This window comes from Hemicordylus capensis, chromosome 6 (assembly GCF_027244095.1).
Source record: "Hemicordylus capensis ecotype Gifberg chromosome 6, rHemCap1.1.pri, whole genome shotgun sequence".
Classification (NCBI taxonomy): domain Eukaryota; kingdom Metazoa; phylum Chordata; class Lepidosauria; order Squamata; family Cordylidae; genus Hemicordylus; species Hemicordylus capensis.
The window spans coordinates 50,917,468-50,944,302 of NC_069662.1; the positions used below are offsets into that span (position 1 = coordinate 50,917,468).

At 44.1% G+C, this 26,835-nt stretch overlaps 1 protein-coding gene across 7 annotated transcripts in view; it reads right to left on the minus strand.

The window, feature by feature from the left end:
- Positions 1 to 26,835, minus strand: part of TLK2 (tousled like kinase 2) — an 84,451-nt gene that overhangs the window by 28,770 nt on the left and 28,846 nt on the right. For all 7 annotated transcript variants that reach the window (XM_053262932.1, XM_053262933.1, XM_053262935.1 and 4 more), the window contains 11 exons: positions 21,276 to 21,371; positions 20,094 to 20,186; positions 19,462 to 19,572; positions 17,066 to 17,202; positions 15,293 to 15,445; positions 14,356 to 14,422; positions 13,086 to 13,183; positions 12,119 to 12,200; positions 11,461 to 11,552; positions 10,512 to 10,601; positions 965 to 1,134 (listed from right to left, as the gene is read on the minus strand). In XM_053262932.1, the coding sequence (XP_053118907.1) occupies positions 965 to 1,134; positions 10,512 to 10,601; positions 11,461 to 11,552; positions 12,119 to 12,200; positions 13,086 to 13,183; positions 14,356 to 14,422; positions 15,293 to 15,445; positions 17,066 to 17,202; positions 19,462 to 19,572; positions 20,094 to 20,186; positions 21,276 to 21,371 (1,189 nt within the window). The remainder of the gene's footprint in view (positions 1 to 964; positions 1,135 to 10,511; positions 10,602 to 11,460; positions 11,553 to 12,118; positions 12,201 to 13,085; positions 13,184 to 14,355; positions 14,423 to 15,292; positions 15,446 to 17,065; positions 17,203 to 19,461; positions 19,573 to 20,093; positions 20,187 to 21,275; positions 21,372 to 26,835) is intronic.

The window sequence follows — 26,835 nt, forward strand, 5'->3', positions numbered from 1 at the left end:
CCCAAAAAGTGTCACTTTATTCCTATACATGCTGTGTGAGCCCCATACTTCTAAAATGTAAAAGGGTTCATTGACTCCTTTTATGGTGTTTAATGTGGCGATCAGATGTAGCTGGCTACTTCCACCTCCCCAAGTTTAGGTAGTTACAACAGAAGACAATACATGAAGTGAAGTGAAGCTGACAAAGGTGAGTTTCCCTTGGGGTGATTTTGTAAACAGCCTTATGGACTGAACCAGATCAGAAGTCACCAGACCCAATCTTCTAAACAAAAAGAACAACCTCCGTCAGTCTCCTCCGCACTTCGTTTCACCCATTTCAAACCATACAGCAGCACAACAGAGTAGAAGAACAAAAGCTGTAATACAGGTAATAGTTTCAGCTGACTCAAGTGAACCAAGCCACTTGAAATGAAGATAAAATAGATAAGACTCAAGGGATGCTAAGTTGATTTGCTTGCTAAAAGTCTTTATGTATCTCTATCACTGGCAACTAGTCTGAAGGCTATAGGCCACCTTGAGCCTCAGAGGCAGGATGCCTCTAAATACCAGTTGCAGGGGAGCAACAGCAGGAGAGAGGACATGCCCTCAGCTCTCGCCTGTGGGCTTCCCAGGGGCATCTGGTAAGCCACTGTGTGAAACAGGATTCTAGACTAGATGGGCCTGATCCTGCAGGGCTGTTCTTGTTGTTTATGTGGTATAATCAGTACTTTGCAGACTTATATACAAGAAGGGCAAATCCCTGCCCCAAGAGTTTACAAACTAAGATTTGAGAGAGAAAGGATTGAAAGCGTTCAAAGAGTGACTGTGGAAAACTCATATGCAATCATAAGGACTGGAAATTTGCTTGTCACAAAAATGATGAAAACTACAATTCCCATGACAGAAACTGTACTTGGCAAGCTTGCAGAATTACACAGTGCCCTTCCCTTCCCACACTGTGTTGCAAACCTCAGTATGAACTCACCTGGTTTGAGATCGTAGTGAATAATGGGTGGCTTGATTTCATTTAAATATTTTAATGCATTCACAATCTGCATGATTATAGACCGGGCTTCTTTCTCAGTCATTAATTTGTGCTGTTTAAGGTAGAAGTCCAGATCATTCCCTTCACAGTATTCTAGCACTGTACAAAACCTAGAGGAAGTGAAGTGAAATATAATGGCTTATGTTCTTTATAGTTAAAGAGTTTCAGTTTCCTCCCTCATCCACTCCTAAGATATTTGTAGCTGCAAGTGGGGACTGATTTATAAAACAGGCCATTTTATTCCGTCAGTGGCAACACATGTGAACATAAGAAGCTGCCAGCCATATACCAAGTCAGCCCATTGTCCATCTAGATTAGTATTGTCCACACAGACTGGCAGAGGCGTGGCATGGCTTCTCCAAGGTTACAAGCAGGAATCTCTCTCAGCCCTATCTTGGAGATGCCAGGGAAGGAACTTGGAACCTTCTGCATGCAAGCAGGCAGGTTCTCTTCCCAGAGCGGCCCCATCCCCTGAGGGGAATATCTTACCATGCTCACATGTAGTCTCCCATTTAAATGCAACCCAGGTTAGATCCTGCTTAGCAAAGGGGACAATTCATTCTTGCTACACCATAAGACCAGCTCTCCTCCCATTACTGTCCTCTCCTTGTATGGATTATTTACCTTGGAATAATCCACCCTTAACCTGCTTCAATTTGCTTATATGGATCAAAGTGTTTAGTAAAAACAAGTTGCTCCCTGAATAATGTTCCAGCTGCTTCAACGTGAGTTATTTATCTCAAATTTACATACCGCTCTTCTAGCCAAACATGGCAGCCCACAACAGAATCCATAGAACACATCATTTAACATTCAAAGAACAAGTATCTCAATTCAAAACAAAAGTAGACTGGCATACAATTGCAACTTTATTGTTCTGGTTTTTTAATCGATTATTGCCATGTTTTGACTGTAAGCCACCTTGGAACCCATTAACCAGAAGATGGGCTAAAAACATGATACACACTTGTGAGATAACATGGAAGTTCTCAAGAGCTGCATTCAATTGCCCATAAGTGACCTGAAACATTTGCACACATCACTTTGAGATGTGTCTGAAGTACTTCCCTTACAAGCTTACTCAGGAGCACCTAATGAGGTTTCCAATTGATCTTCCCCACACATTTTTGTACACCCAATAAACAGGTTGCTTACCTGTAACTGATGATCTGGAAGTGATCCGTTGATATTCATAAGCCTGGGTTCTGCATCTGTGCAGGACCTCGTGGATGGATTAGGCAAGCTCCTCATTGTGCCAAGATCCGCCTTGTGTGTCTGTTATTCTTGGCAATTAGGTACCATCTTACTCTATTCCCAGATGACTGCTCAGCAGGATGATCGACGCAAGTCTTTGGAAAGCAGGTAAGATATTTGATGGGGTGTGTGTGTTATACATAAACTAACAAACAATGCATATCCTTCAGCGTAGTGTAGCGGGGAAGATGGGAGGGTCTTATGAGTGTCAATGGATCACTCTCAGATCATCAGTTACAGTTAAGCAACCTGTTTGTCAGGCTTGTGATCCGTTGGCATTCATAAGCCTGGGTGACTAAGCTGTCCCCAGGTGGAGGGTGCAGGAAGCTATTGCAAAATGCTCTTCAAAACACGCCTCCCAAAGTCAGCTTCTGCTGCAGAGTGAAAATCCAAAGCGCTTAATAAGGGTTAGCTCTGGAGACCAAGTAGTAGCTGTACAGATATCACTTGTCTGTCTACCAGACAAATGTGCAGCCGAAGTGGCATATGCCCTAGTGGAGTGAGCCTTAATAGTGCGTGGAGGCTCAACATTCTGGTGGACATAGACTTGTGGAGCCAACACAAGTCCATAATGGGGGGGATCCCCATCTCACTTTGGTATTTGAAAATAGCAGGAGTAGAAGCCATCCCCCTTTGACATATCCACCACACAGGAGGAATTGCCCTTTTCTCCAAAAGTGTTTTCATTTCTTCCATCAACAATGGCGAGGCAGGTATGTACCTTATGCCTGTAAAGACCGGCAGGGACTTACGCACAAGGTCCAATGATTTGTTATGTGGTGCCCTGCAAGAACATGGAGGATGCGGCAGTTAGGGAGGATGTGGGTGGATGGACAGGTAGATCAGAGATGCTGCTTTGACTGGTCTTGAGGGACCCCCAGGATTTCCTGGGTTAGGACCCATAAGGTTTACGCTGGAACTTCCGATACAGTTTATCGATGTCCTTGTGCTCAGAAGACTTATAAGCAACTTGTCGCTGATTATATGGACATTATCTAGGAGGTAGTATAGGAAGTTGATGTAGACATGAAAGATTTGGCAGTGGACATTGATTTTTTTCAATTTCTCCATGGTGGAATCAGTATCATCACTAAAAAGACCATTGCCATCAAATGACAGGCTCTCAGTTTTCTCCTTAATATCTTGTTGCAAACTTACAGAGTGTAGCTATGCATGTCTGCTGATGGAAATAGCTATAGTCATTGTACTGGATTCAGTTTCTGCCAAATGTTTGGCAGTACTGAGTTGCTGGTACACTACAGATGTAGAATTCGAGTAGGCTCCACAAAGCACCACGTGAACTCATCCAGAGTTAAGGAGGTATGATCCCAGAAGAGATTATCCCCCAAAGAATGACTGTACTTAGCCATGCAAACAGCATAATTGACAATCTTTACAGACAAGCAAGCAGTTGAATATCAGGCTTTTCGTCCTAGCACATCAAGCTTATGCCCTTATCAGCCAGCATAGAATGGTGACAGCCAGACTTGGCAGCAGTAGCACAGTCTGTAACCAAAGAAACTAGTATAGGGTGCTTCAATAAGTACTCATTGTCTTCCTCCTGTACCCTATATAGGCTTTCAAAATGCTTGGATGTTGGTGTTGATATATGCAGGACCTCCCAAACAGACTGAGCTGCCTTAGAGATTACCAGTAGCATAGGAAGCGGTAATGGGAGGCTGTCATAAAACCATAACCAGATCTTTAAGGTCTGTGGTCTTTTTAAAATTTCAAGTCCTAAAGCCTCTGCCATTTCTGCAATCAGTAGGTGCTAAGATCGGAGCTCTTCATTAGGAGAGATAGATGGAATAGGTTGCGCATCTGGCAACGGATCAGATGGATGTTCCATAGAGGCAGATTCACCATTTTTATTTTTTTAATTTTACATTTTATATCCTGCTCTTCCTCCAAGGAGCCCAGAGCGGTGTACTACATACTTAGGTTTCTCCTCACAACAACCCTGTGAAGTAGGTTAGGCTGAGAGAGAAGTGACTGGCCCAGAGTCACCCAGCTAGTTTCATGGCTGAATGGGGATTTGAACTCGGGTCTCCCCGGTCCTAGTCCAGCACTCTAGCCACTACACCACGCTGGCTCCATCAGTTGAGGTAGAGTCATCATACTTCTCATCCAAAGATGGTTGACCAGTTGCCTGAGTTCCTGTGAGAGCAGAGTCAGTATAAGGAGCTGCAGCATGAATTGCAGTAACAGGAGGCTCAGAGAACTGAGTTTCCATAGGTATAATATAATTCTGAATGATGGCAGTAGCACATGTCTGTTGAGCAATCAAGGAGGTTGTCCCCCCTCCCTTTTATTGCAATAGAATTACAGTGCATAAACATCATCAAGGATAGTAATAATAATGTAATGTTCTAATATAAACCGCCCTGAGCCATTTTTGGAAGGGCTCTGTACAAACAAACATACATGAATAGAACAGAAAGAAAAATCCCTTAAACCGCTTAAACCTAATAAGCTATAACTAACACAGGAGAAAAAGGGGGGAAAGGAAACACACACCTTCAACTGTATAGTTTATGTTTCCAGGCATAAACAATTCATTAAAGTTTGACCAAATCGTGGAAAATTCCTCTTTACTTTGCCAGTGAAAACCCTCCAGTTCAAATGCTGATGGGGACACACGAGTGACCCAAAGTTGCAGTTCAGGAGTGAATTTGTCCTTCCACTGTTGTATTATTTATTTTTCTATGTAAACTGCTTTGAGAACTTTGATTGAAGAGCGGTATATACATATAGTTCGTTGTCATATTATAATCCTTTTGGCAACAACCCAAGTGCAAAGAGTCTACAGTTCTTGATGTAATGCTAGATTCCATATGCTGGGGACGAACCCCAACAAAACGTGAATACCCTTAACAGGCAATGGTAACTGCAATGTTATATTAATTACTTTATGTATTTCAAGCCAAAATGGTGCAATAACTCGACAGGACCAAGCCATATGTGTAAGTGCACCCTCATACATCTTACACCTCCAACATCTAGAAGTCTGCAGCCATCCCTATGTAAATATTCTCTGAAATGTCCAATTAATGCAGAATAAAGGTTTGTTGTATTAGCCACATTTTGAAATCACATTTCATTGCTTTCAAAGCAACCCACCATGGATTTAATAAGACAGGGTATTCAAGGCCATTGGCCCAGAGATCTCAATATAATAGATATCAATCTTATTAATATCTAAGTTTTATAGAACAAGGCTACAGGCTTAGGTGCATCTAATAGATGTTCCAGGACTAATATTAAAAATTGAGTTTCAGAACCTGCAATCCCATCAGGACCAAAGAGCTGTGATAATAAATGCTTTAGCTGAACAAACTGCTGGCTAGCATTTGAAGGCATATCAAACTCAGCTCTCAAAGTGTCAAAAGATTTTAAAAAACCAGCTTCGGAAGATATCAATTGATCTAGTATAATGACGTTGTGGGAGGCCCAGTTAGTCTAATAAAAAGATTTACGAGCAATGTGAGCTTTTCATACGAGAAAGGATCAAAACCATGTCTAGAATCCAGAGTTCTCTATATATGCCTTGCGGCTTTAACCACTGGTAATTACCCAGATCCACGAACAAATGATGAACAGAGCACCTTTCAAGATTTCATTGCAGTCAAATAATAACTCCCAAGCTGTGTCCAAGACTTGGGAATCATTGTTCCAGCTGAAGACTGAAGATAAAATAAATGCCAATGAGAAGTCTGAAAATGCGGAAAATTAGATCTGCCTTCTTCAATAGGTAGTTGATGTTTTACAAAGTGAAAATCTTGGTGGGTGTCCTTGCCGTAAGTAGTCACTGACTAATTTATAAACTTGCTTAAAATGGTAATGGTATAAGAATGGGAAGACGTCTTAAAATATATATAAGCCTTGGTGTTAGATTAATCTTAACCACATTTATTTTGCCCCAGATACTCAACAGAATTGTAGCCCACCAATCTAAGTCAATTTTTATTTGAACCAAAAGTTCAGCAGAGACAGTGGGGATCGTGATGTAGAAAGGTCCAAGCCAACCTCCAAATCAGTTGCTTTAGTGTTGACGAACGTCACCGGTGAGTGCATGAAAGGGACTCTTGACACCAAGTAGGTCCCCTTCGTGTAGACGGCGATTGTTGAGGTGTCGGGGCTGGCGATAAGGATCTTGCACAGTGATGGGAAGCTGATGTTGAAGGGTGCACAGGTGTAGGCACTGATGTCGAGGGTCTGAAACAGATAGAGTATCAAAAGCCCCGACAGAGAAGTGACCCACCACCCATCGTTGATCCCAATGCCAATAGGGATGTCAATGCATGCTGAAGGTCTGTAGGAGATGGAGTAGTGACAGACAATGGAGCTGCAATCTGTTGATAGAAGAGTGGAGCCCCAATCTCGGTGTTTTTTTTTTTTTTACAAATGGGAGCATTGTGATCCTCATCAGAAGCTTTACACTTCTTCTTATGCTTGTGCTTATGTGAAGAAGATTCTATAGATGGTGAATCCGGCCATTTGAAGACATGTTCAGATGCTGGGACTGAAGATCCAGATGTCAAGGGTTTAGACTGCACAGGTGTGGCAGCCCTGACCATGAGTGGGTGGTTGCAAGGGTGGTTCTTAGGTAGGCACCACTTGCTGTAGCACGTGGTGTCTGAAGTAGAAGTCTGCAGAGGCCAATTGCTGGATCTTGTAGTGCCTGATAAATGTGGACAAGGAAGACTAAGTAGCCACCCTACAGATGTCTACCATGGGTGCCAAGGTGGAGAAGGCAGCAGCACTCCTCATTGAGTGGGTCGTAACTCTTTTTTGAGGACGACGACCGTGGGAAGAATAGGCAAGGTTAATGCACTGTCAAATCCATCATGCTAAGCTGGAGTTAAGACACCTTCTGACCCAAGGAACAGTCCCGAAACGAAATGAAGAAAGACTCAGAATGTCGGAGTTCCCTGGTGTGACACAAGTACACCGGAACAGTTCTACGTACGTCCAGTTCATGCCAAGTCTTCTCCTTGGGGAAAGATTGTCAGGGAGAGAAAGAAGGTAACATGAGCTCCTGGGCTCTGTGAAAGAATTTACTGAGGGAATCAAAGTAGGATCAGTCCTAAACGGCACATAATCGGGATACACAAGGCAGAGCTCCTTTTGCATGGACAGCGCCACCAGCTCTGACACTTGATGTGCAGAGATAATGGATATCAAGAAGGCAACCTTGTATGTCAGAAATCTCAGGGAAATCATGGAGGCAACCCCCCCTTGTCCTCAAGTGTGCCACCAGTGCTCCCAGAAGCTTTGTGAACACTTGAGGGGCAGTCGATAAAACAAAGAGAATGACTCAAAATTGGTAATGAGCCCCATAGTACGTGAAGCAGATACACCTTCTGTCCTGTGGATGAATTGTAACATGCAAGTAGGCCTCCTTGAGAACTACTGAGGTGAGACGATCCCCCTCCTGAACGGCCATCAGGATGGACTAGAGAGTCTCTATCCGGAATCCTCTTCTCTGGAAGCGGTTCAAGTACTTGAGATCCAGAATGGCCCTTTATTCCCTGTTCTTTTTGGGGACAATGAACAGCACTGAATACACCCCATTGCTGTTCTGACGTGGGCACCGGTTTGACTGCCCATATCTGCAAAAGATGCTGAATGGCAAAATACATCAGATTGTACTTTGTCTTCCATAGGGACTTGGGTGAGGGGAGGAATCTGTCCGGAAGAGGGGACCTCAGTTCCAGGGAGTACCCCTGAGAAACTGTGTGAAGAACACAGGCATCCGTGGTTGTCTGGCGCAGGGCTTGGGCAAAATTCTGCAGGCCACCTGCCCCGTCAATGAGACTTTGCTTGTTGGGGGTGTTATTTTGAGGGTTTCTGTTGTTCCAAAAAGAGAAGCAGGACTTAGAACAGGATGTTCGGTCCTGCCTGTGCTGGTGTGGATGAAAGGAAAGCCGGGGGTTCCTGGAAGGAGCGGAAAATGTTTTACTTTCTCTGAATTCCTCTTTGGAGGAAAAATGGCATGGACTTCTTCTTGTCCTTTGATTCTACAAGGACTGGTTCCAGAGCCTGACCAAACAGTTTTCCCCCTTGGAAGGCTGATTTGGCTAGGTTGAGGCATGACTTTTGATTCACCCTCCAGTTCTTGAGCCATAGGATGCAATGAACTGATACGTCAGAGGCCAGAGGCTAAAAGTTGTGTGGTATCCAGAGAAAAATCAGCCATGAAAGCTGCGACCTTGCCTAGCTTGTTAAGACCCTGTTTGAGTTTGAGGGAATCCTGAGGGACTAGGGGAAGGAGTTCCTTGACCCACAAGATGGATGCCTTAGCGAAGATGGAATTTGCCATAGAGGCACACATGGAGAGTGCCGTGGCCTCACGGGACCTGCGGAGGGCCGTATCACATTTCCTATCATCCTGGCTTTCTATAACGGTTATCCCCTTCTTTAGGCAAAATGGCTCCCGTGACCAGAGTAGCCACCTCAGCGTTAACCAGGGGGACCTTGAGCTTATACATAACAGCCCTAGGGGCAAGTGTAACAGCTCCTGACAGTTGATGGAGGGCCCCTCCCCTCTCCTCGTTTGTCCCACTCAGCTTGGATAGTGCTGATGAATAGTTGAGGGCAGGGCAGCACCACCTCCTGGGTGCATGCGACAGAGAGCACCTCTGGGTTGCCTTCTGATTTGGTAGGAGTTGAACCAGGGCTGCCCTCCAAACTCAGGATTTTGCGTGCCTTGTGTAACAGGGCAGGGAAATATCTCAGAGAAAAAAGGCGCTGAGAGGAAACTTGAGACGCATCAGCCTCATCCTCTGATAGCTCCCCCTCCTCCCTATTTAATTTATGTTTATTTATTTTTACATTTATAGCCCGCTCTTCTTCCAAGGAGCCCAAAGCAGTGTACTACATACTTGTGGCTGGCCCTTCATGGCTTCAGCCACAGCCCATTGCCACTCCTGTTCAGAGGACAAGGCAGCCAGGGAATCTTCAGAGAGGAAAGGGGAACCTTCCTCTTGCTGCTGGGAGCATTTGCAACTGCATGTGAATGTAGCAATCTCCCAAGAGGCCCAAGACAGGGCCTTCTTCTCCACAGAGAGACTGAATGAACAGTCCCTCCTCCATCTCCTCTCTCCCCCGACTCACAGCTAATCCAGAGAGGAAGGCAAAAGGGGAGGAAGAGGCTGTCACAATACAAAAGGCACTGAGCTGCTGAAAAACACTCCTGTTCCGAGCGAAGACGGGGCTGAAACTGGAGTCCAGGAGGTAGACCCCTCCCATGGGATGACATGAGCAAATTCTTATTGGTTGGCCCCATCTCTGAGCAAGTGAAGGGATCTCCTCACTTTCAGGATACACTTCCCCTCTGAGGGAGAAGCCAAAGTTTGTGGCAGTCAGTGGATGGGTTGCCACAATTCCCACACTTCTTAAAAGTCTTTATGATGTCCATGAGGAACCAAAATGATCTAAGCCAACAGTTGAGACCAAAGAACTGTCCAATAACCAGTCCGGGTCAAGATTCAAACAAAGCTGACGTCCAAATCCAAAGAATAGCCAATAAACAGTCCAAATCAAAGCTAGAAACAGTAAAAATCAAACTCTTATTCTCTCATGCACACAACTGAACCCAAATGAAGAGCCACAGCCACTGAGGTTTTAACGCTTTGGTGGTCGGAAAGAAACTGAGTAAGATGGCGCTTAACTGCCAAAAATAATGAACATGCTGTGCACGCAAAGCGGATCTTGGCATCATGAGGAGCTTGAAGAATCCACCTGTGAGGTCCTGTGCAGGTGCAGAACCCAGCTTTATGAATGGCAACGGATCATGATCCAGATCATGGCAGTTGGTGGCACAAGGGCATGTGGTCTCCCTGCTCCTCCACCCATTGCTTTCAATTCCTTACTGCAGGGGTTCTCAAATGTGGGCCCCAAGATGTCAGACTACAACTCCCATTACCCCTGCCACATTAGCCTTCAGCCATTATGGCAGGGGATGATGGGAATTTGAGAACCCCTTGCCTTACTGCATGGAGCTCTGTTTCAGAGTGATGCAGGACACAGACATCAGGGCACAGAAGTTATTCTGGAATAAAACAACTGACGCCATTTAGATATCCTTTGTTCTGAACCTCTATCACAGAAGATGCAACTCTCCAACTCCAATGAGAAATCCAGGTGGCAAGGACACCCAAGTTGTTAGGTGGATTCAGCACATTCAGTTAGTTTGTTCTAAAGAGCTATTTGCAAAAAGGACAGCACTTACGAGTCAGTGTCCAACGAGAAGTAGTCATACAGCTTAACTATGCGAGGATGATCTAGCTCCTTATGGATTCTGTACTCTCTACATGCATGTCTGCAAGAACAAGGCAGGATTTTTTACTTTATTTCTAGCCTTCTGCTGCCCCTGTACAACTTGGGACAGGTTACAACTAAACTTGTTAAAATCCCACGTTATGGAAAGGTGTTCTCTGACTACTGAAAGTTAGTCCTTCCAAAAGCATGCCTCTTGCAATATTTCCAAAAAAGAGCTCAGGCTTGCATTCTGCTCTAACACTATGGACCAATATCAGAGAATGTCTCTATCCCAGGGCCGTTCAACTTCAGCTCTCCTGCAGATGTTGGCCTACAACTCCCATAATCCCTGGCTATTGGTCACTGTGGCTGGGGATCATGTGAGCTGTAGTCCAGAAAGAGCTGGGGGTGGGGGCTAAGTTGAGCAGGCCTGCTCTATGAGCCGTCTACAGACTGAACTTGGCAAGCAGGTTGAGTAATTGAGAGTTGTCTTGAAGATCAAAGACAGATATTAATGGGGGAGGCAGTCTTTAAGGTGTGTGGTGCACAAGCCACTATTTAGGATTTAAGGGATAAAGCTTGCACCCTGGTTCAAGGGTGATAGGGAGCCAAGGCCGATAATGAAGCACCAGACTCACCTACTTATCTCAGGGGCCCTTTCCCTGCATAGGCTGGTTGCCTCAAAACTCTTATTTCTCTCCTTTTCTGCAGCAATTTCAGTTCCCCTTCAAGGCTTTCCCCCACTGTCCCAAACCATCTATTGTGCTATTGCACTGTTGTTTATCAAAACAGAAATCGCAGTAACAAATTTTGCACAGAGATACCCATTTGCACGGATATATCCAACTCAGTTAGAAGCCTTTAACAACAAAGAATGGCTTTTCTATGCACCCTGCAAATCAAGACCCAGTTTTTCTTACTTGTGGTAGTTCTCTTTCTTCTCATCCCTCCAGTTTTTATTCAACTGGTGAATTTTTACTGCTACGTATCTTTGTTCTGTTAAATCAAATGCCTGAAAGAGAAGGAGAGCGAATTTTTTCAGGGTGCTCAGAGTTTTCTGGTATTAGTACTACACAAAAGATTTCAGAAGAAGCAGCGACAGTTAGAACATTTAGCTGTATCTATAGAGTACTCATAGTCATATTCCCATTTATTTGCAGAGGATTCTGAGTGAGCAAACTGCTCCATATAATGTTGCTTCTCAATCCAGCTACGTTTTGTCAACCTGGCTGTAGTCTCTGCCAGGTTAGCCTGATCAGAAAGCCATCACCCTGGTGGCACTTGCAAATAGCTACATCGTATCATGCAAATGTACTTGCAAACTTGGCACCTGAAACAAATATGCTAAGCTATGTTCAAATAAATGATCCATGTGTGCTGCCAGTGTAAATCTGCCTTTTAGCAAATAAGACCTTTGCTTCTGATCAAGTCCAGTACTGTCTGCTCAGACTGGAAGCAGCTCTCCAGGGTCTTGTCCAGCCCTCACACCAGATACCAGGTTAACGAAGATTGACTTCTGCACTATTTTAGTAAGGAAGGTATTATAGTAAGGCAAACTAGAAAGAAGATCCAACTTACCTTATATACCTCACTAAAGCCTCCTCTACCTAGGAGATGTAGCAACAAGTATCTGTCGTTTAGTGTTGGATGGTCTTTAAATCTGGAGAGAAGAGGAAGGACGGATATAGTGGATGTAATATTCTGGCCAAGTCTATCATTCAGCTGAATTACTCAGTAGATGATGTTCTGGCAACAGAAATTATTCCTGCCCTGAGTCAGAGAAAAGGTCTAGAAGCCAAGCTTGTTTATTTGGTAGATTTTTATTCCATTTTCTAATCCAAAAAGATCCTCACGGAGGCTCACACAGAATAAAATAGTATCTCAGAGCAGCTTTTACCTCCTCGTTGCTTTGGGATTGTATATCCTCCTTCCCCACCACCAACCCAGTTCCCTTGTAGTAGTTGTGGCCATTCACATCCCCTTCCATCCATCCGACTGTAGACATCTGGGTGGCAAGTTGCCTGGCTGTGCACTTATTCCTCCCTTCTCCCAGGGCAGCAGGTCCGGTCGCTGTCCAAGGCTGAAGAGCTATAGCAACTATGTTGCATTAGTTGGCTATTTAACAAGCAAAACTGCTTGCTATCTGGCATGACTCAGAGTTTGTATCTTATTCTAAAGAAGGTTTGGTTCACGAGGAAGCAAAACCAGATCCTGCCAATGATGTGATTTCAGCTAGCTAAGGACCACACACAAAAAATGGTGTCAAACCTTCCTCTTGGTGGCCTTGTATTTCTGCTTCCCACCTCAAACACTTTTGCTCTCTTTTTGCCCCAATTATTGTTAGCTGCTCTAAAGCTTTTAAAAAGCAGGTGGTGGGATATGAAAATTGAAATAAAATGCACAGTTAAGGCATTATATGGTTTGGTTATAACATTTACTCTTCCCAACTTCTTCAAGCCAATGCTGAGCAAGGGACACTTTCTGGTAATGCAATTGTCTTTCACAAGCTTATAAGTTGCAGCTTTCCTCCATGCTCAATACTTACTGCGAGTTATCTTCATTATGTATCCTTTTCAATTCCCTGATATGTAAATTTCTAACCCTCTCTAGTCGCTCCAGTTCTGCCTGGATCTCTGCTTCTTCCTGTAACAACAAACACACTATTTCAGCTACACTGCTAAATTCAAACCAAGTTAGTTTGACAGAGGAGGATTCGAACTCCAATAGAATCAATAGGATTTGGTTTTCTACTCCTAGAATTCTAGTCCTGTTTTATTCCCCACCCCCACCACCCATCCAGAGATTATGCAGTGTTAACCAGAATGACAGTGGCTAGAGCTATCCTCCCACCCATTACAATATACATGCATTTTTCTCATGTACAGTAGCCCTCCAGCTGAACGGTATTCCTCTGGAGTCGACTATATTGTTCACAACAAGCAAGGTAGAATGCTTCGGGCAATCAGTTCTTAGTAGACAGGATACAAAAAGAGTATATACAACCCTATATGGAAAATCATACAAAAGCATATGAAGCTGCTCTATATAGAACCAGACCACTGGTCTATCTAGGTCAGTATTGTTTACACTGACTAGCAGTAGGTCTCCAGGGTTTCAGGCAGGGGTCTTTCCCAGCCCTACTTGAAGACGCCAGGGAATCCATCTGGGAAAGCATGTGCTCTGCCACTAAGCTATCATCTCTTGCCCAGCAGTTTGTTTCACTGCTACTGGGCTAAGAAATTGCACTGGAAGTGACCAAATGTCATCGACAATCCTCACCTTTCATTGGTTATTGTGAGAAATATCTTGTTTAAATCGGTGGCTTTCAACCTACTTTCTGAGAAAGCTCAGTCAGCTGTTCGTCAATAAAAAGATGAGACAAGCTTCTCCAAAAAACCGTGCCCACCACTTTCAGTGTGCTGCCACTGGTGTGTCGATCTATCTTTTGATAGATCGTGTGCATGCATGCATGCATGCTAGGGCACAACCTTGTTTCATGCAATTCTGCAGTTGGACCCAACAGACTTGGGCAGTGTGAACTGGATATGTGTCCTATAGTGTGTCCCAGAATCCCCTGCACTATACTGGAGTTCTGTGGCAAAAAACCTCAGGCGTAAAGTATACCTTGAAGCTAGAGAAGTCTGAGAACCACTGGTTTAAACATTTCAGTCAATTCAAGGTACATCCGAGAAGAATCAATGCTGAAGTGACAACATAGACCTAAAGCATGGAACTGACCATTTAAATGGGAAAGAGGTCAGAGAGCAGCCAAAGCCAGTGCTTCTTTGAAACTATTTTGCAATGGAATAGTTTACCTTTTTAAGATGACCTAGCCGGAGTTTGAAGATTTCCTCCTGTTCATGATATTCTGCTAGCGTTAACCTGTATGCACAAGAGACTGGGTCAAAGATTAAGCTACTGAAAGCTTAAGAAGGTCAAAGGAAGGAATTAAACACACTGTCTGGGACTCCTTCCAGTCTGCTTTTCATTTCTGTAGCTCTCTCCTGAGGCTTCCTATCTCTGCTGGCCATAGTAGAAACTAGGGTCAAATACAAGTCATATAAAACCACCATATACCAGATCAGATCAGTCCACCTAGCTTGCTAACAGCACTCCATGGTATTCAGGCAGAGCACTGATATTTTATATAGAGGACCATTGTTCAGGCAACAGCCTCCCAGAACATCTACCATAAAATTAAACAGGCAAGTAAACTACTATTATTACTACTTCTACTTAAATATAATAACCAAATCAAATAAAATGACTGATCCCAGGGATTGAAGTAGGGATTTGCAAAAGACAGGCTCTACCACTGAACTAAATCCACTCCCTTAACTGGAGATAGGCAGATAGGCAATAGGAAGACATGATATTAAGCATTATGGAGCCGAGCTTGCACCCCACAGCAAGATGGAAAACTCAGTATTTACTTAGATAGCACATGCTTTTAATATGCAATCCTCAACCTCCCCAACTTTATAAAGAAGCGAAGTAAACTCCACTTTGTAGACTCTGGAGTTGAGAGCAAGTGAGCATGCATAAGCAACTTCTCAGCATGATTCAGCAGGAATCTAAACTCTGATGGCAATAAGAGCAACACTTACCAAATGGCTACTCAATAGAGGTGTGAAGGGGAGAGGAAGTTCCAATTTCATTTCACTTGGGAAGGCCTACTGGGGCAAAGTCTGAGAACTCTAGTCATTCAGTACAACTCAACTGCCCTGCAACATGAATTTTTGCATCACTTACGTCTCATTCTCTGCTCCATTGGTCTTGTTCTTGCGCTGCTTCTGCTCATTGCTTGCTAGAGGGGCCTGGCCCATGGCAGGTGGTTTCCGCTTGGCTAACATTTTCCGTTGTCTTTCTATCTCCTCCCTTTGGGAATTTATCCTCTCCTGTTGCCTGAACAAGAGAAGGTGACACACATCCACATATGTTTAGTGGGATTAAAGTACAAGCCACAGAGAGGTGGTTGATCATCTGCACCCCTGGACAGTATACTGGAATAGAGATTTCTGGTCACTTATCTTGAGACTCCTTGGAAGGAGAACACGGTTTAAAGCAGGAGCTCTGGGAATTGGGCTGATCATAATTGTATCAGGTGCTGGTCTTTGACCATAATAAAGTCATTCATCCACCCATCCATCATATCAGTGTATGCCTAACATCTAACCAAGAATCCCAAGAACCTCAATTTAGTTTAAACTTTTCTAGTTTTCATGGCTGCAAAGAAACACTGAGGAGTATCCAGATGTGGATGTTAAAAGCTCTAAGCTCTTCTTTGTCACTATAAACCATATCATCCTGCACTTAGGTTTCCCCTTTTTATCTTTTAACATGGGTTACAATCCTCGTAGGAAAGACAAACTCTAGCACAAGATTCCTAATATTGCTCTACAAAAAACAACCCCCAAATTTTCATAATTGCGCCACCTAACGTACATTAAGTCAATGTACGTAGATGTGGCCAACCCATCCACTTTCAATTACAAAATCTGGATTTTGTGGCTACAGAATTAAGGTTTTTGTTCAAGAAAAAAAACTCTATTTTAAGGAGATAGAGATGTATGTGCATCTATATTTACAGATGTAAACCGTGACATCTATATTAACAGATATACTGTAAACACCAAAAACTTCAATCCAGCTCTTTCCTTATGTTCCCACTACATGTATGCCTGCAATTACAACTGGATAGCTAGGGCAAGAAAGGCCAGGATGGTAGCAGAAATGTGAACACCACTCCTGAGTGTAGGTGTTGTAACCATGCAAATCCTACAGTCTCTGCCTGGGGCATGCATGAGTGCATATGTACAAACAGTTCAGGTACATTGTGATGCAGACGTGTCTACCCCTTGACCTACCAACTTCGGGGGCTGCAGTTTGTTGCTCCTGGACACTGCTGTGTTTTTCCTTACAATGCTGTGCATTCAAAATGGCTTGAATGATCTTCCTGAGGCAATGCAAGACATTTAGTTGGGCAAGTTGTAAAAAAAAAGATTTAACTGTCTTTTTCAGGTATGCTACTGCATGCAATTTTACACCCGATGGTTTTATGAAAAAAATATTCTTTTTTGTATATATATATATTTGTATAAGTATCTCACTTTCCTTGAGTTCACATGAACAGAATTATTAAAAGATGAATACATCTGTTAAAGAGAATCAATGCTCCTTAGATTCCATACAATTCATAAGGACAAATTAAATGTCACTAGGTAATACGATGATGAACAGGTATACATCGCTTTTCAACAAAGGTTCCTAAAGTGGTTTACATAGATATAAATATATAAAATGGCTCCCTGTCCCCAAAGGGCTCACAATCTAAAAAAGAAACATAAGATAGACACCAGCAACAGCCACTGGAGGGATGTTGTGCTGGGGATGGATAGGGGCCAGTTGCTCTCCTCCTGCTAAATAAAGCAAATCACCACTTTAGAAAGGTGCCTCTTTGTTCAGATAGCAGGGGAGATAATTCTTGTTCCAACTCAAGAGAAGACAAAAGAAAAAATTGCTTACTTGATGAGATTCTGGAAAGCATAGCCATCTGTCCACTGCTCTGTGTAAGAGGCCCCGTGCCGCACTGTGGCAAAGTGTCCTAGCCGCAACCGATCTTGCATGCTTTTATCTCGACATGCCATCTTCTCTTGTTTTGACTGGGGAGGGAAGGGTACAGAATGAAGATAATCAACTGTGGCTCATCATATTGCAGAGCGGCAAGTGAAGACTGAAATATGCACAATGCAAAGTGCCAATTCATCATCATCATCATCATCATCATCATCATCGGCTCACCATTCTAGATATCAGTATAGGCTATGTGCAAAATTGGGCCTCAGATCAAGTCACTGACATGTAGCTTAACAACTTCTCCTCCATAAAGATGGGAAAAGGCCACAGCAAAACAACTACAAACTGGCATGTGATTCTGCGGGAGAAGAAGATCTGGGAACAGATGCAGCCATCTGGGCACAAGTCACAGCAGTGCATTTAGACCAAAGTTGCTAAGGTGCTTGGACTATTTGCAGGATTAGCTTGCTTCTTTCAGCATGTCCCTACTGCAAGACAGACTGCAAGGAGGTTCTCTGCATACTAATTCTGCATAGCAAAGGATGTTCTGAACAGTTGCTCCCAAGTAGCACTATCTTCCTGAGACAACACTGACCGATTCTGAGGCTTCAAAAAGGCTCAGTTCTCATAAATGCTACCACATGTGCAACTCCCCACCCAATTTTTAGATGTGAGCATTTGTTCTGAAAGCACCTCTGTAGTGACCAGTCTCCTCATCCTCTAAAGAGTTCAGGAAGTGAACCCTGGTCTTGACTGACAGGCTGGTGAACTCCAGGGTTCAACCAATCAGTTGACCAGGTGGGTGGGACATGAGAGCTGCGGGGGGAATTCTGGGAAGAAGAAAGGAAGTCTGTGCTGGGAGTATGGAGGAGGACATGCGGCAATGGAGTCTGCTGCAGCAGGATGACTGTAGATCCTTGAAAGACAAGATTGCAGGAGGGTTGATTCTCATCAGGGAACTTGGTGAGTTCAAGGACAGGAAGCCATGGCTTTGGCTTTGGGAATTTAACATAGAAAAAGAGTATTTAGTCAGACTTCACATCAGGAATTTATATTTTGTGTGTGTGCTTTGCATTTTCCTAAATATCTGTTCTTTGCAACTGTGTAACTAAGATTTTAAGTGTGCAGCTCTAGAATCATCTGGGTGCTCTTGAAGTATTCTTGTAACCAACTAAGTATTAAAAAAGCTAAAAGCCTCAGATGGAATTAGTTTGTAGTAATTTTAATAAAAAAAGTTTCCCCCTGTTCTTTACTTTTTACAAGCCTCCAAGGGTTGCTTATTAACACAGCAGGAGAAAGCGGAGCCATAAGGGGGATTTCTCTGGTGCAAAACACATCAATAAGAGCATGGCCAAATTAACAATTAACTTCACCTGCAGGCAGATGTCTGGGAGAACAACTGGATTTATACACTTGATTGTTAGCAAGTAGGAAAAAGTGAACGGGAATCTTTGATCACTCCAATGCCCGTTCAGAGTAGACTGTAGGAGAGATCTGGTGGTAGCAGTAACCTACCAGAACATCTGGGTTTACAGAATCTCTCTCAGCTTTCAGGGTTTTGAAAGTTAAAGATATTTTCATAGGCAACTTCTCTGAGCATGCTGTGGAAATGACTCATAGCTGACAGGAGTCATTTCTGAGCTAGATGACTGAAAAGGCTACTAGGAGCTGGTTAAAACCAGTTCAGCCAGTTTATTCATTGACTGACCTGAGTCAGGAAAGGAAATTTCCACACACCAATTTGCCACAACCTTTAGGTGGCAAGGACTGGTATTCACCAATCCCTAGAGAACTTGGCAATATGTCAAGTGAGGAGAGGGGTTATAGCTAAAAGTTAGAGCAGGGGTTCTCAACTTGTGGCACTCCAGATATTGCTGAATTACAATTCCCATCATCCCCAGGCACAATAAATTGTAGCTGATGGTGATGACGAAAGGACTTGTAGTACAGCAACAACTGGAATACTACAGGTTGGGAACCTCTGGGTCAGAGCAATTGTTCTGCATGCAGAAGGTCCCAGGCTCAATCTCCTGGGACCTTGGAGAGCTACTGCCAAATAAGAGTAGACAATCCTGGGCTGGATGGACTGATGGTCTGATTTGGTATAACAGCTTCATATGTTTATAGGAATGACAATACAGTAATGCCCTTTCTAAAGCCTATTTAAGCCACTATGTTTTTGGATCTGTCATTTCAGTTGACATATTTATCAGTTGACATATTTATCATATATTACCAAATATGCAGGTAACGCATGATACAAATTCAAACAAGACAGATTTGGAGAAAAAAAAGAAGAGAAGTGGGCAAGGGCAGTATAGATGAAATCTAGAAAGTCAACTCACCTTTTCTATAAGAAGCTTCTTGCTCATTGTCACACATCTATTCAACCGTTCTTTGTATTTCTCAAGCATTTTCTGTTGTTCGTCTATCTGTCGCCGCAAGTCACAGTTTGCCTGAAGATAAAGTAATGCTCAGTAGGGGAACAAAGCAGAAACCAGCCAAAAGGTCACCTGTAAACCAGCTGCTTGCAGGCATGAGGAGGGAAAGTTGAAGACACCACAGTTACCCAAATACAGTGACAGAGAACAAAAGAGGCGCCACAAGAGTGAGCAGATGTCTCAACTGCTAGGGCTACCGATGAATTGGTGTCACTGCATATTCATACAGTATTAATCTTAGCAGCCATGAGAGTTATAGGTTTGCATTTTTATTTGAAAAGATTTTATTGAGAATTCCAAGTTCTAAGAGAACTTTGTAGGGAGAGTTACTTCTGTTTGGGGTATTAAGTATTGAGAGCTTCTGTAGGCCATACACTTGTTTATTATGGCAAGAGGCAATTTTTCTCTTATCAGAATTTTCACTTGCACAGTTTAATCTCACCATTATCCAGTTGCCAACATGCAAACACGAGAAATGGCTAAAAAGCATTTTTGAAAGTGGGATGGGATAAGAGTTTAGATGTGCAACTACTTACTCTTAATAAGTCATCTATCCTCCCTTCTTTCTTCTCCAGATCAGAGTTCTTACTGTTTTCTAGTGCAGATATTTTTTCCATTGTGAGATCAGACTGGAGGGAAAAAGAAAAAGAAAAAATACCAAGTGTTAGAAAAGATGGCTGAATGTTTCAAAGACAGAAAAACAAGTCAAGCATCAATCTTTTGCTCTTGAACAAGCCATGATGCAAATCTGGAGAAGTTTTGTTAACAATCCATCATTTTTTAGAAAAGCAAGTCCAACAGCTGGCAACTGGTATAATCAGGGCTGAGAACTCTAAAGCTTCATCATAAAATCTCTCTTTGTCCCAAGGAAATAAATGGCTTGAGGTTCTTTTAACATGCACCTGCAGGGATGCATTCCGAGTCCCTTCTTAGTTGCTGGGGGAATGAGAAGCCCTAAAGGCTAATCCCTCACATCCACAGAAGTGTGCCCCGGCACACACCCAGAATCTACTGCAATAAAGGAGTTCTACAGCAGATGCACATGGCTCTGAGAAAGCAATGTGAAGAGGTTCCCGCAGGTTAAGAATTTAGAAAGCCACAATTTTTCATGGTTGTTCTGATCTAGGAGCCCCTAGCATGCATGAAGATTTTGATAATCCACATGGAGCTTCCGCATGTATTTCCAAATCGTCCCCTTTGGGGAAGACACTGCACGTGCCCCATTGAATACTTCAATTACAGGGTGGAGGTGCCCTAATCAGGAACACCATATATGTATTACAGCATCTAGGAATCTTCGACTCAGGCTGATAAGAACACTGAGTACTCATTTTACAAATATAAACAGAAGCTGGGAAGTGACAGCCATGGATATTTTCACTCCTGAAGCAAAGTACAAGATGACCTTTGCCACAACTGTCACCAGGGCCGGAACTCTTTTCTAATTAAAACGTGACAGAGATGGGAGGCTGGGGGCAAGAAAAGTGACACAGACTCCAGAATACACTTCCCAATGGACAGTTTTACATTGCTTCAAGGCAAGGCTGTCCCTAGAACTATGTGAAATTAGTAGTGATCAATTCAGTAAGCCTGAATTCTCTTCCAACATGATTATACTGCTAACCCTTTGCCATCTTTTCTCCACCAATTCCATAATGCACTTGACCCAAGGCAGATGCAACATAGACATCGCATTATGCTGTTCATTGGTCTTATACCTGCGTCTGTTTATGCTGGACGGAGATCTGCTTCTGGGAGGCACAGGAATGCTCTGTGTTACCTGAACCTGTTGAAGAAGGACTGCCTTGTTGGGCCTGCAATAAAGAGAGTAAATATTGTAGGTGGGCTGTGAAACAGGATAGCAAAGCATTATGTCAAATACAGTCTTCCTCACTGCCATGCAAGGATCAAGAAAGCAAACATTTATTTATGTATTAAAATTTTCTTATATTTGGAGTCTCCTCCAAAGACTCTAGGCGGTTATATGATCTATTGGGCGCTGTCATAGAAGGCAACTCCAGCTCTCCAGAGTACCTTGGGTAGCAGCCTTTCCTTTCTAGTAGAAGATGCCAAAGAAAAGGGATTGAGACTCCTATGTGAAGTGGACATGCTCTGCCTTGACACCACGGAGCCACAGGTTTCCCCTTAAGTGAGAGTTAGAGATGTCGTCACTCTCTCCCACACATACAGTGTAATACAAATTATACTGGAGATTCTCATGAAGAGCTCATGAAATTTGGTGTAAGGGACGGCAATGTGGAGAGCATTCAACTTGCTGACCCTCCGAGCTGATGTTATGGCCAGGAGAAAGGCCGTCTTCAGCGTTACAGGCTTTGGAAGCGCCGTTGCCATGGGCTCAAATGGAGGCTCAGTTAGAGCAGACAAACGAGGGACAAGCTCCACTGTTCAAGTAGGATGTCTAATTGGTGGGTAGAGGTGTTGAGACCTTTAAAGAATTTCTTAGAGTCTGGGTGCGAGAAGACTGTCCTCCCATCCCATCTGGGATGTCGGGCAAATATAGCAGCCAGATGAACCTTTATAGAAACACTGGCAAACTTTTGATGTTTCAATGTCATAAGGTTAGGAGTACCTGGCGAGAAGTGGTGGAGTACAGTGGGAACATACAGGTAAAATCTCTTCCACTTGCTGTTGTAATTGACCCGAGTGGATACTTTACATTTGTTAAGGAGGTTATCATTTAAGAGCCTATCCTCCAGGCAGTCAGATTGAGAGTCTTGCGTTCAGAATGATGGATTCTGCTGCCCTCTTTGAGTTGGAAGACTTTCATGTTGAGGTAGATGCCTGTGGTGACCCCTTGACAGTCTAAGTACTTGCTGAAACCATGGCTGTTGGGGCCACCACGGATCAATATACACTTTGCACCCTCCTGCAAGATCTTGGCCAGGACTCTGTTCAGTAGAGGGTAGGGTGGAAAGAGGTACAGAAACTTCTGACCCCAGTGGAATTGGAAGGCATCTCCTTTGGAGTTGAGCTGATGCCGGCCCTCGAGCAATATTGGGTGTACTTCTTGTTTGTTGCTGTGGTGAACAAGTCAATCTCTGGGGTGCCCCAAGCCCAGGAAATTGGTCAAAGATAAGCCAAATTGATTTCCCAGTCGTGCTGACGAAGGAGTTGCGACCTGCTGAGGTGATCTACCAGAGTGTTGTCCACATCTTTGATGTGGATGGCAGTCAGGGTCATTTGTTGAGAAATGGCCGAATTCCAAATCTGTAAACTCAGCATGCACAGCGAGCGGGAGACGGCCCCTCCCTGCCAGTTTAAATATGCAATTGCCATAGTGTTGTCTAGGCTGATCTGTACAACTTTGCCAGCAAGTGATGGTTGAAAAGTCTTGAGGGCCTGGAATACAAGCAGCAGTTTTAGGAAGTTGATGTGCATTTGGCATTGACTTGGGGACCACAGTCCCCGAGCACAAAAGTTTCCACAGTGTGCCCCTGCCAGCCTGCATGGAGGCATCTGTTGTAACCCAGGCGGATGGTTGGGGTACTTGAAAGGGTACCTCCTTGAGAAGGTTGGTCTCTTTCGTCCACCACTGGAGTGACATCAGGATAGGGTCTGGAATCGTCAACCACACTTGGGCGCTATCTACGTTGGATCTGAAGACTGACAGAAACCAAAGTTGCAGCAGTAGTAGACTCAGCCTGGCAAAGTGAATAGTGGAATTGCATGAAGCCCAGAATTTCTGTATTTCGTGTGCCTTCTGCCTGGGCATCTGCATGGAGTGTGGACCCAATGTAAGCAATGTGCTTTACTGGTTAAAGTTTCGACTTTGTCCAGCTGAACTGGATGCCTAGGTGTTCCAGAAGGTGTAGCACTGTCATGACATGTGACGATAACTGATGTTCTACCCTTCCTGTCAGGAACCATTCATTGAGAAATGGGAACAGAACTACCCCCTGCAACTGGAAGTATACCACGATCACAGCCATGCACTTGGTGAACACATGGGGTACCATGGTCAGTCCGAACAGAAGAGCATTGTATTGGAAAATTTGGTGACCCACAGTGAAGTGGAGGTACTGTGTGATTTTGTTGGATCCCGATATGAAAAAATGTGTCCTGGAGATCCAGTGTCACAAACCCTTCCTCCCCGTGGAGGAGAGGAAGGATGCTCTGTAATGTTACCATGCTAAATTTGCATATGTCCACATAATGATTTAATTGTCGGAGATCCATAATCTGTCATAGGCCTCTGTCTCGTTTCAGGACTTGGAAGTAGCAGGAGTAAAACCCCCGCCACTGATCTGTCCACCCAACAGGCGATATCACCCTTTTGTCCAAGAGAGACTGAACTTCTTCCATCAGAAAAAGGGGAAGATGGGGTATACTTGATGCTGCTGAAGGGTGACTGGGACAAGAATTCTATCGCATAGCCTGTCTGGACTATCTGTAGGACCCAGTAGTCTGATGTTATGTTGTACGATACTGAGGCATGACTTGCCAGCCTGATGTTGGGGGTGGCTATAATGGAGGTTAGGAGCAGAGTTGATGGGAGAGACACTTGAACTATGGCATTCAGTGGACTGTCCTGGAAATCAAAGATGCTGCTTGCCAGTGTGGGTGGGCTTGGGGCAAGAGTTCTGGGTGTCCCTCAGCTTTTGGTTATAAGCCTTTATGTAAAAAAAAACTGGTACGGTTTATGAAAGTCCTGCTTGTCTGTCTATAAGCATATTGTCTCCTGTCACACTGGTGAATCTGTAAGTGTTAGGCTGCGAATAGGCTTAAAGAGGACCCTTGAAAAGGTCCATGCTGTAAACATGGACTTCTTAATGGATTCCATGGTGGTATCTGTAGATCCTTCCCATCAAAGGTTACATTTTCCATGTGATCCTTCATATCTGGCTAAAGTGCAATGGCATGAAGCCAAGCGTGCCTACATAATGTGACGACAGTAGTCACTGTGCGAGACTCAGTCTCCGCCAGGTGCTTAGCATTGCTGAGCTGTTGCCTGGTCAGGAGGGTAACCTTATAGCAGGCCTGCACAGCATAAGGCCTGGGGGCCGGATTCGGCCCACAAAGGCTATTTTACTGGCCCCCAGGTATCCTGCAGCAACACAGGAGCTGGAAACTGCCTTATAGCTCCATACTATGCATGTTTTCTCATAAATATGTTCCATGGTGTTCCCAGCGAGGCTTACTCCCATGTATGCATGCCTAGGATTGCAGCCTGAAAGCAACGACAATTTAGGGAGAGGAGAGGACTTGGCATTTGTTTGGGGCTCACATGCACTCCAAGGACCCCACTGATTGAGCAGGAACAGGACCTATTCTCTGGCTACTATCCAGCCCACTAGGGCATTTGAGTTGTGCAGCCCTGCCTTATAGGTATCATTACGTTTTGCAAGTAATTCCTCCGGGGAAAGAACATTTTGTTCTTGGTGCAACTCATCCCAAAGGGAGTGCAAAACAGGGAGTATAGTTTGTACGAGGTTGAGTAAAGTGTCCAATTTTTCACCCTCTTTATTCCCAGGCATAGTGTGACCCCTGCCAGTCTTGGATGGTGAAGCACAGTCCACCACAAAGGAGTTGGGTGAATGATGTTTTAGTAGAAAATCATTGTCGTCCTCTTGGATTCTGTATAAGTTTTCTAAACGTTTGGCGGTTGGGGCGGAAGTCTGAAGAGTTGTCCACACTGACTTTGCAGCTGTGGAAATTATTGGCAGGTGTACTGGCTGAAAAACTTGTAGATGGGGTTGTCTACATCCTGAGCTGCCTTCTTCAACTGCAGGCCTAGTGCAGAGACCATCTCCAAAATCTGCTTATGATAATAATGCATCTCCTCATTAGGAGATATGTAATCGCCCAGCACCACCTTAATAGGGCAGTTATTAAAGTGCTCTGAAGAGGTTGTTTCACTGGAGGTTGATCAGACTCGTAATCATCTGTCAAGGTAGAAGTGTGACTTACATCAACATCGAGACTGCAATAGGTTTCAGCAACTCTGGTGGTGGAGTCATCTGTGTAGCAGTAGGGACCATCGACATCAAGGATTGGTGAGTTTTCCCAGAGTCTTTAGTCCTGGTAGTCACAGGGGAGTCTTGAGGGACTACACTTGGTCTGTGAGGCATCACCTCCTCCCAATGTTCGAGTCAAGCCTTGGGTGGACACATAGTCAGTAGGTACTTTCCATGGGTGAGGACAAGTTTGCACTTGAAAGGGTTGAAAAGCTGATAGTGTTGAGTGGGCGAAAATTTGAGCCATAGACAGTGAGGTACCTAGAGTTCTTGGTATTGAGAAAGTCATGCCCTCCTTGTCGATGTAGAGACCTTTGCTTAAGAATCCATAGAAGTTGAGGCTGATGGTGCTCTCAGTGGAATACAGCATGTGGAACAAATGTTGTGTGGTTCCCTGTTCTAGATAAAGTTCAGTATCGTCAGCTTCCATTTTGAAAGAAACTGGAGAAGTTGTAGCCCAAAGGAGATGCTGGGCATGGAGTTTAATGGCTGGAGATGGTCTTTGCGCCAGAGTCATAGCAGGTGATAAAGAGCGATCAAGGCCTCGAGCAGTCGACATAGAAAGCGTCGGTGTCATAGCTGGACACTTAGGCACTGAAGAGGGAGAGTTGAGCATCACGACATCCGGTGTCAAAGGGTGAGACCAGGAGGCGCTCGAGACCGACTGCAGGGCTGTCAGTGAAGGAGTTGCCTGTGAAGTGGTAGATTGGTCACAATCAGTCTTGGAGCCCTTGTCACGGTGTTTCTTGGAGAGTGGCTCTCCTTCAGCACTAGCCATCCGATGTTGGGACTTTTGCTGTTTTCGGTGAGTTGAAGCAGAAGGCGTTTTCAGAGTCTTAGAAGTTGCAGGTGTGGATGTCGAGGCAAGCACTGTCGAGGTTTTAGACTGCATCGAGGCATATCCTGACGTTGACTTTTATGCTGATGTCAGCCTCGATACTGTACCCCATGTTGAGGGTACGGGGGCGTCCACCGAGGACCCTGGCATTAGTGTCCCGGAGCACAAGGCATCATCATATAATGTGGCCACAAATGAAGGGCTCTGTTCTTTCTTGTTTGGTGGGAGAAGGTGAGGCAAATTTTACAAGCAGAAAAATTGTGGCCCTCACCGAGACATAACAAACAGTGCTCATGGTTGTCTGCTGAGGGAAGTTTAGAGTTACAGCGGACAAAATGTTTGAATGTTTTCTTTTTCTCCATAATAACAGGGCACAAAAGAACAGATACTCAAGTTAGGGGAAATCTGGTGGAGATTTGGTGGTCAGAAAGGAACTGAGGAGAAAACGCTAGCCCGCCCAAACTA